The sequence below is a fragment of the Mandrillus leucophaeus genome, unplaced genomic scaffold (genome assembly GCF_000951045.1).
Source record: "Mandrillus leucophaeus isolate KB7577 unplaced genomic scaffold, Mleu.le_1.0 Scaffold93, whole genome shotgun sequence".
Lineage (NCBI taxonomy): Eukaryota > Metazoa > Chordata > Mammalia > Primates > Cercopithecidae > Mandrillus > Mandrillus leucophaeus.
The window spans coordinates 5,638,605-5,649,441 of NW_012110141.1; the positions used below are offsets into that span (position 1 = coordinate 5,638,605).

A 10,837-nucleotide genomic window follows, 5' to 3' on the forward strand; every position below is an offset into this window, starting at 1 on the left:
AAAAAAAAAAAAAAAAAAAAAAAAAAAAACTTGCAACAGTACAAAAATCATACCTACCATAAGAATTTAGCAAAGGTTCTCAAAGCATTTCCAAAAGAGGTGCTCCAAGACCTCCTTGAGCACTGGAACAAAGTGGCACAATGGACAGGAAGAGCAACCATTTAATCATTTCCAACAGATTACTGAACAATTGTTCTCATTCAGAAGAAGTGACACCTCATATTACCTAAGTGCATATTAGTAAGCTAGGGTCAACTTAATTTTTTTTTTTAAGTATTCTACTATTTCCTTCTCTTTTGTCTTCTAGAATATGTTCTATGTGCATATACACACACACTTACCATCTGGAGCATATTTTGAGGATATTCCTAAAATGATTGCAAGTGCAATAAAAAATGAGAAACTAGTAATAGCAAAACAAATGAAAGTATTTTTGTGTCTCTTTTGCTTTTGACTTTCTCTCTGGGCTTGCTGTTCTTCAGGTGAGAATGCGAAGGTTGCCCGGTCTTCTCGTCTGACGGAGGTAAATTTGGCTGAAGCTTGACTCTTTGGAGGAGGAGGGGGACGCAATGGGACAACCTTCCCTGGAACATAGCCAGATGAGTGACGACTGTTTCCATTCTGAGGTTGGAGGAAAGCAGGGGAGTGTCCCCTGGAATCAGTGGCATACATGATATACTGTTACTGTGAAAAGAAAACAAATTAAACTTCAGTATGTGTAAATTCTTTTAAAATTTCATTTATTTATTTATTTATGAGACAGATTTCGCTCTTGTTGCCCAGGCTGGAGTGCAACGACATGATCTCAGCTCACTGCAATCTCTGCCTCCCAGGTTCAAGCGATTCTCCTGCCTCAGCCTCCCAAGTAGCTGGGATTACAGGCATACACCACGATGCCCAGCTAATTTTGTTTTTTGTTTTTTGTTTTTTTTTTAGTGGAGACGGGGTTTCTCCATGTTGGTCAGGCTGGTCTCGAACTCCCGACCTCAGGTGATCTGCCCACCTCAGCCTCCCAAAGTGCTGGGATTACAGGACCATGACCTGCCTTTAATTTCTATTTTTTAGAGACTGGGTCTCACTATGTTGCCCAGACTGAAGTGCAGTGGCATGATCATAGATCACTACAGTCTCGCACTCCTGGGCTTAAGCAATCCTCCTGCCTGAGTCTCCCGGGTAGCCAGGACTACCGGTGCATGCCACGATGACTGGCTAATTTTTAAATTATTTGTAGAGATGGGATCCTGCTATATTGCCTAGGCTGGTCTGAAACTCCTGAGCTCAAGTGATTCTTCCACCTCAGCCTCGCAAAGTGCTGGGATTACAGGTGTGAGCCCCACTATCCAGCTAGAATGTATGAATCATAAATGTTTTTTTTTTAAGTACTCTTTTAATTGTGTTAAATATACCATAAACTTACATTTTAACTATTTTAAGTGTATAATTCAATGGCATTAAGTACATTCACAAAGTTGTGTGACCATCACCACTATCCATTTCCAGAACTTTTTCATCATCCCAAACAGAAACTCTATATTCATTAAGTAACTCTCCATTGTTCCCAGCCTCTGGTAACTATCATAATGATTTCTTGAAAAGATCAAGTCAGCTTACATCGCCGATCTCATAAACCATGCTGACAATCACCTGCGTTACTTGGGTTCTAATGTCACTCCTCCTCAAGCCTGGCTGCATGCTATAATCACCTGCTAAGGTAAATGCTCAGTGCGCCACCCCTAAACAATTAAATCAGGATTGCTGTCCCTGGGATCTAAGTATCTGCAGCTTTTAAAGGCTCTCCAAGTGATTCTCATCTAGGTAAGAGCCGCTGTTCAATGCCAACTGTTCTCAATTTTCAGTGTGGATAAGAATCATCAGAGAAGCTTGCTAAAAATCTAGATCCCAGGCCTCTTTGCCCTGTAATTCTGGTTCAGCTGGTGCAAAGAGGGCCCTGGATTTTACATTTTTAAAAAATATATCTTGGTGACCCTGAAGCAGTTCACACTTTGAGTATCATTATTCTAAGCTCTTCACATTGAAGCTAAAAGTCCGTGTGTCATGAGGACCCAAAGTGGCCCTAAAAAGTTCCAATAGATAGGCACTCGTGTTTGGGTGTTTTAATTTCCCCCGTAGACTTACCTGGTGACTAAGTAAGTTAAGTATTACTATCTGTGTTATCACTTAACTATATAGACTGTGAATTCATTTAGTGAGAAAGTCTAAAGTCTATCTTATCTCTTTAAATCCTCGAATTTTGTTTGAAAAAAACAGACATTTAAATATTATGGTTAAGATGATAAAAATACCTAACACAATTAATGCCTTATGTGTATTAATTCATTTAACATATTTAATACAACAAATCTATAAGGTAGATGCCATTACCCCCATTTTACACATGAGAGAAACTGAGGCCCAGAAAGGTTAATTAACTTCCTCAAAGATCACACACTTAATATAGAGGAGAACCAGGACTTAAACCTAGGTATTTTTACTCTAAAGTTCAGGCTATTAATTTACACCACTGTGTCTTTCCAAACAATCGAAAGGCAAAGAATGAGCTTTGCAAAGGTGTCACTTGAACTCAGGGTGCTGAGTCTGAAAGGCATATTAATCTTCTCAGGAATTCGTCATACAGAAGTTTAAACTATACATGCTTCATTTTTAACAGAAGCTTACACATAAAAACAAGGAAATCCTTTTTAATTTTTTACATTCTCTATAAAGAGCAATTATAAGTTTTTGAATGAAAGAATAAGTTTTGAATGAGACCTTACTCTGCTATTTTGCCAAGAGGAAGGAAGGAAGGAAGGAAGGAAGGGAAGGAGGGAAGGAGGGAAGGAGGGAAGGAGGGAGGGAAGGAAGGGAGGGAAGGAGGGAGGGAAGGAAGGGAGGGAGGGAGGGAGGGAGGGAGGGAGGAAGGAAGGAAGGAAGGAAGGAAGGAAGGAAGGAAGGAAGGAAGGAAGGAAGGAAGGAAGGAAGGAAGGAAAGGATTCGTATTGCAATGACTGTGGATAAATATACGGTGTGCCCTATGGCTTCAGAAATATGGTGTTTAACCTCTTACATCCCTTCCTTAACAACTAGAGCATCTCAGAGTCACCTGACTTCATTCAATACCCTTACAATTAATCCCCTTCATCTTCTGCCAAACAGTGAGTAATATTCTAGTCATAAAGGTACTTCCAAATTGCTCTAAACTATCAGCAAACCCATTAAACACAAAATGGTCATTAGAGAAGCCACCAGCAAGCAATTCCCAGGACCCAAACGACCTGGAAATTAATGGGGGCAAAAAGAGAATCTCATCAGGAACTGATGCTGATTTTACACGGGGCAAAGAACAGTCTTAGAGTCTGTGCGTCTGTCAAGAATGCTTGGTTTGTGGGGTTTGATTTCTGAACAAAAGTAATTATTTAGATGAAGCTCAAGCTTCATGACAAAAGAAAAACACCATCATTCAAGGTGCTATTGAAGAACTGCTGCATGTGCCAAGCAGCAGACCAAAATAATGGAGACATCCTGCTGGAACAAATGAAAGAGTACAATAAAGACCCCGTTATGATCCTCTCTGAACAAAGAAAGGGCTGTAGTAGGTATTCTTGAGTGTCAGCTCGCCAGGGTGGGAGGGGAATCACAGCCCTAATCTGCTCTGAAAGGGAGTAGGAATCTTTTGTTTCTGAGGCTGCGCTCATCTGATACCTTATTGTTTCAGGGTGAGAAAGGTTGTTATTACTTAACAGGCTGGTGGGGGCTGGGGTCTTTGGTGGGAGATAATGGGTCTCCAGATGTACCCACAATAAAACAAAAGTCATGAGAGGCTAAATGAAGTCCCCAGCCTACTGGGAATAATTTGTGTCTTCATGGTCAAAAAATGGATCCCAACATGAAAATTCAGATGGCATCTGTCACAAACTAAAGTGGCCAATAAATCAAAAATAAGCATGGTTGTGTTTTTCCTATAAAGCTCCTGCACCACATGTATGTGTGTGTGTATATACATGTTCTGAATCCACTACCTCTATTTTATTGAAAAACATGTAAATGTATAAGCAGCAAATGCAAGATTCTTTTCCTAAGAGGTAATATAGTGTTGTGCCATATATTAGAAAAAAATAACCAAAAAAATCATATGTTAAACAGATAGCTCCCTCAATTTATTCAGATTTTTAAAAATATAAGTTACAAATACATTGCTTTAGGATTTCACTTTATGTTTGTGGATTTACTTCAGGTATAATATCATGTATTAATTACTTAAAAATATATTGATTGATAATTATAGATCTAAATTATTCGTGGAAAAAAACTGGCATTTCATTCATTCAGTATGCTAATTGTGAGCTCTTGCTATCATTAGAGGATTATGGTAGGAACTATGGGGTATACAGAAAAAAGATTTACAGCATCCCTAAGAAATGCACTTCCTAAATTCAATTTTAAATCACTTGTTTGGACCGCATGTTCTCACTCATAGGTGGGAATTGAACAATGAGAACACTTGGACACAGGGCGCGGAACATCACACACCGGGGCCTGTCGTGGGGTAGCGGGAGGCGGGAGGGATAGCATTAGGAGAAATACCTAATGTAAATGACGAGTTGATGGGTGCAGCACACCAACATGGCACATGTACCCTAGGACTTAAAGTATAATAATAAAACAAAATTTTTTAAAGAAATAAATCACTTGTTTGGAAGGCAAGTGAAATTGAACAAGTTTCCCAGGCTATCTCAACAATGGCTGTTCAATCTGTAAAACTGTTAGTACTTGATTGGGGTCCTGAGAACAAAAAAGGGGTCTACCAGGAGAAAGACAATGAGGAGTTTTCTCTGGCTTTCAAGGCAAACTTAGGTGCCATTTTAATAATTTCACTGAAGGCCAGTATTTCACTTTAATACTCAGTTTGTATCACATATTATTATTTTAAATGGTCGTATTTCTAGTAGAAAACACATGCTATGAAGAAGGAGCACATGAGTATTTTATGACACATTTTTAGACCAACTACAGACGGTGACAACACCTAAAATAAGACAGATAATCCAAAATGGGGATAATCTAAGTCATTCATATTAAAATTGGAAATGTACTCCACAAAGCTTTTAAAGCATAATTTTTGGTATTTAGATATTCCTTGACAGAGTCATTTTGCGAGTATTTATTTACTGGATTACAAAAGGAGTAGCCCAAAAACTGCACAGGCCATTTAGGCAAATATTAAATTAGATGATAAAGAAATTACTAGGACTATGAAAACACATCAACTTAAAATATACAAATGCTACAAAAAAAAAAAAATACAAATCCTGGAAAAACATAAGCATTCCAAAAAGTACCTAGTGCTGTTGTCTAATTCTCAGTTGCCCCCACAAAAAGATACCTTAAAAACTCACTGTTATTTTAAATTAAATTCTTCTCTTGGAAAAAAAAAAAAAAAACTGGTATATTACCTCAAAAGCAGTTCAAAGTGGGAGAGACTTGTATATTTGGTAAGAGTATAGACTCTATTTGGTAATAAATTACAGTAACTAAACACAGAAAGCAATTATTTTGAGATTTCAGTAACATTAAAGGAAATCACGCTTTTTTTTTTTTTTTACCTATAAAAAGAGGCATGATTTTGGCCAAGCAAAGTGGCTCACACCTGTAATCTCAGTGCTTTGGGTGGTCAATGTGGGAGGACTGCTTGAGGCCAGGAATTCAAGACCATGCTGGGAACCCAGTGAGACACCCTGTCTCTACGTAAAAAAAATAAAAAATTAAAATAAAAAATTAAATTAGCGGAGTGTGGTGGTTCAATGCCTGTAGCCCTAGCTACTCAAGAGGCTGAGGCAGGAGGATTGCGTGAGCCCAGTAGTTCAAGGCTTCAGCGAGCCATGAATGAACCACTGCAGCCCAGCCTGGGCGACAGAGCAAGACTCTCTTAAAACAAAAACAAAAACAAAAACAAAAAAGGAGAGGCATAATTTTAATACAATTGAGCTATTCTCATTTAATGCTTTCAAACACTGCACTATTTCATCCATGAACCCTTCTCAAGTTTCCATAAATTAGCAGGGCACGACTCACACTTGTAATCCCCATACTTTGAGAGGCTGAGGCAGGAGGATCGCTTGAGCGCAGGAGTTCAAGACTATCCTGGGCACATAGTGAGACTATCATCTCTACTAAAAAACAAAAAAAAATTAACTGGGCACGGTGGCATGTGCCTTTAGTCCTAGCTACTCATGAGACTGGGGCATGAGGATCACTACTTGAGCCTGGGAGGCGAAAGCTACAGCAAACTTTGACTATAGCACTGTACTCCAACCTGGGCAACACACCAAGACTATCTCAAAAAAAATAAAAAACCTCTTACAGGATCATCTTACTTTTTGCCTTATGTTTCAGTTAATGTATGTACTTGTCCATCTGCAGCAGACCCTAAGCCTCTTGAGACCAGGAGTGATTGGTATTCTTGCAAAAGTTTACATATAGTAGATACTCAACAGATGATTGTTGAATTTAGATCACAAATTCCTGCCAAGGAATCAGGCGAAAATGCTACATACACACACACACACACACACACACGTATATATACATACATATACACACACATACATACTTATTGGGGAGGAGACAAACAAATGGTTGGAAACATTAAGTCCACTTTCATTCAGAAATCAATTTGGTTTTGTGTAAGCATACTCCCAAAGAATCTCTTGAACTACAGATTCCTCTCTCTCTCTCTCTCTCTCTCACACACACACACACACACACACACACACATACACACACACACACAAAGAAATTTCCTATTTAATCTTTGTTTGACATCCCTGAGGCTCTGGGAAATTTGACTAATTTCTATATCAGTTTCTCTGATTCAGGAGAAAATTGAGAACAATACTACTTAAAGCAAAAAAAGTCTATGTGTTAATTTTTATAAAATGCAATTCTAGTATGAAAACTAATAGGGGACTAAAAGGTATTATTAACAACTGCAGGAAGCAATTCTAAAGATAAAGAGCAGCAAACTACCCAGATAAATTCAACCTTTCACAATATTTTGTAATAGATTTAACTACACATTATGAAATGCAGTAGGCACACAGAAAAAAAGAAACATTCCACTTCACTTTATATTGTTATGTTGACAGCCATTAAATGCTGTGATCAAAGAGAAAGGCTTCTCAATACAGAGAAAGCAGCAGCAGTTCAAAACTAGCAGGAGCTCTTTAAAAGGGCTTTTAAGGTTCTTTCAGCTGCTGAGATGTTAATATGCAAGACAAAGGTACTTATCACTTACATGGTGGTTGAGGACACTTGCCCCCTAGGCTAGTTCATCAGTCCCCCAAATAATCTAGCCCTTCCAACCCAGTGCAGAGAAGGTCCCACAGCCACACAGTCCAAGAAATGCATATTGGTCCCATCAACCCCTCATATTGAACAACTAATGAAAATACAATACTTTTGATTCATTTAAGCTCTTTCAAATCACGCCAAGGCTTTTTAAGAGAACTAATTTTTGAATGGAAGATTCAGGCTTGTGGGAATAGCCAAGAAGTTGGCATGATCTAATCAAGTCAGTTCTTTTTTGATCAAGGACGTAATTTTTTAAACAATATTCAACCTAAGGGTCAAGTTACAATTTTTGCTTTCCGAGAGTTTCAGTACAACTGGCCAAAATTTGGCTAAGAACAGTTTTTCTTTTACTAAGATCTTGGAAGCTCTTTCTAACATATTCACTAGTATATCCAAAAAGTAAAAACATGCAGCAAAAAGTAAAAAGAGGAATGAGCATGAATTATCATGAAAACAGATGCTACTATAATTATTTGTACTTCTGACCTAATAAAATATTTAACCAGATTCTAACTGCCTTGAATTTTCAATTAATAATTGCACAATCTCCTACTTTCAGGAGAAGAACACAACAAAGAATAACTATCAGGGATCACCATTTAGATCTTCTGGTTTGGTTTGGTTTGGTTTGAGGGGAAGCAGGATTAGGCTGTTTTCATTTAGTTTTGTTTTAGATTCAGATTATGTCCATTGACAAACAGTGAGCTCAATAAATACCTTGTACATAAAAAAGTGTTCAATAAGAAAATAACCTTAGCAAAGTAGACTTTTTAGGTCCTCTCATTCCCCAAGTTTCAAATAAATATTTAAGTGTGACCAATGTTCTCAAGAAGATTGTGTACTTAAATAGCTATTATAAAGGTTTTCAAATACAAAGGTTGAAACACAGAGTTTGGGTAGGAAGGAATCTTTTTATATGTAGTTTAGCAGAATATAAGGTATTACATATTCTATTCCCAGAGCACATAATATACATTTTTTTAAAAAAAAACAACCACTGCAAAGAATTCAACATAAATGTTAGGTTTATACATACAGCTATTTAGGAGAAAACGGACAGATGGTTGAAACAATTAAGTCGATTTTCATTCAGAGATCTGCTCGATTGTGTATCAGCATACTCTCAAAGAATTGAAAACCCTTAGACCTCTAAACAGGCATGGGGCCAGGGACCTTGGCCATCTTGAAGGTTCACTGAAAAATCAACTCACAAAAGCCAGATCAATAGGGGGAAAGACACACAACTTTATTTAACGTATTATACAGGAGAGCCTTCAGAATGAAAACCCAACCCCCTGGTGGGGTACAGAAGTGTGCATATACCTTCTGGAAATTGGAGAAAGAATGCAGGCTCAGAGCACGGCCAAAACCAGGTTACAGTAGTAAATCAGGTTTTAGCTGCAAGACAGGTTATGCGAGGAGGCTTGGCTGGCAAAAGTGGTCTTGTTATGTAGATGGACCTCACAGGTAGCACCCCTCAGAAAGCAGAGACGGCAAATGTCTCTTTCAGATCTGTAAGGTGTCAGACTGAATTAATCCTTCCTAGATCCGGACAAGAGAAAGCCTGGCTGCATTAATGCATATTTTCTACAGATGCAAATCTCCCCCACTACAGACCGCTTTGCAGGGCGACTTCTGTTTGCTGATCCTCCAACAGCCATCTCAAAATATATCAAAAAAATATATTTGGAGGTAGAATATTTTGATTTCCTAAAATAGAACATCTTCCACAGGACATGCCTTCACACTGTCCCACAAGGCGCATTCTCCATTATTACTTTGCCCTTGTCACAGCCCTTTTGTCTTTTTCTTTCAACTCTCAAAAATCAGTATGAGTCACAATCACCTGCAACTGTTTGGCATGTTTCCAAGAAATAAGATCCTCTGCACAGTTAGTTTACTTACACAGATCCTTATTTACTTTTATTAAGCAGATTGTAGCCAGGTCAATGTTCAGATGTAGAAGGGAAATGCACCAACTCTTAATTATAAACCTCTCCCTATGAAGGGAAAGGACAAGGGACTGAGAACCCCTAATTGTTCATATATATCCCTACCTGCTTTATCTATTTGATCAGTTTAGACACATATGAGTGATATTCCCAAGTTAAGCTATTGTTACAATAAACATCTGTATACACCAGACTTCTAGATTCACACCATGCACCACTCAGATTATGTCCTTCCTCAAAGAAAAAACAACAACAATAACAACAACAACAAAACTCTTGCCTGCCTCAAAAACCTATTAAAATACAATACAGCGAAAGCATAAGAAATGTGGGGGTCATAGGCTTCTGGCTCCCTAAAAGTTCACTAAAATCACTGACATGAGACAGTTTGATTCACAGGAGAAAAGGCATATTTAATGTGTAAGCATGGGAGCCTTCAGAAGGAAAACCCAACTTCCCAATGAGGCACAGAAGTTTATACGACATCCTGAGGTTACAAGGAGAATGAGGGCTTGGATCCTGGTAAAACAGGTTACAGGAAGGAGAAGAGGAGGAATTCTATTGAGGGAATAAATGATAACCAGAGAATGATTGGATGGGGAAACAAATTAACTTCTCAATAGTTCTTTTTGGAATTTAAATGATCTGTGGAGGTAGTCTTTATCTTGAATAGGGTCTGTTCAGGTATGGAGAGATTTTTGGTCCTTTCTGCAATGGATAATGAAATAACAGGGAAAGAAGCAGGGATAATTGTTCTCTTTGTTGAGGGGATGGGGGGATGGGGGGTGTCAGTCCTATCTCTGTAGATAGGGGAAAAGTCTCTCCAGGAACTTTTTGATCTCTAAAGCCTTTTAATTTAAAATACTCATTTTACCAGGGAGCCATATATTGGGGCGAAGTATTTTTATTTTCTTCAGAATATTTCAAACCTATAGTCCTAAAAAGACTAAATTTACTGGGAAAAAAAAAACTGATACTAAGCTTTTGAATTAGAATAAGTATTATTTAAAGTTGAAAGATTTATTTCCCTGTTTAAAAATTTAATTTTATAGGTCGGGCTCAGTGGCTCATGTCTGTAATCCTAGCACTTTGGGACGCCAAGGCGGGTGGATCACCTGAGGTCAGGAGTTCGAGACTAGCCTGACCAACATGGAGAAACCTCCATCTCTACTAAAAATACAAAAAAAAATTAGCTGGGTGTGGTGGTGCATGCCTGTAATCCTAGCTACTCGGGAGGTTGAGGCAGGATAATTGCTTGAACCCAGGAGGCGGAGGTTGCGGTGAGCCAAGATCACGCCATTGCACTCCAGCCTGGGCAACAAGAGTGGAACTCTGTCTTAAAAAAAAAAAAAAAAATTTACTTTTGTATTAAGCTATAGTGTTTTTGCTAGAAAACTACTAAAAAAACTATAGTTAGGAAATACATCTCTGGAAAAACAAAAATTAACTATAAATACTGAGTCTGCTTACCCTGATAATAACAAAATAATAAATGCCTATGGTCTGTATTTAAGGAATTCAGATTAGCAACTTAGCTA

General features: G+C 38.1%; 1 protein-coding gene across 3 annotated transcripts in view; it reads right to left on the reverse strand.

Moving 5' to 3' along the window:
* The window catches only part of TMEM2 (transmembrane protein 2), a 142,489-nt gene that overhangs the window by 66,934 nt on the left and 64,718 nt on the right, over positions 1-10,837 (reverse strand). For all 3 annotated transcript variants that reach the window (XM_011970187.1, XM_011970188.1, XM_011970186.1), the window contains one exon: positions 342-684. In XM_011970187.1, coding sequence (XP_011825577.1) covers positions 342-672 — 331 coding nt within the window. In that variant the 5' untranslated portion in view covers positions 673-684. The remainder of the gene's footprint in view (positions 1-341; positions 685-10,837) is intronic.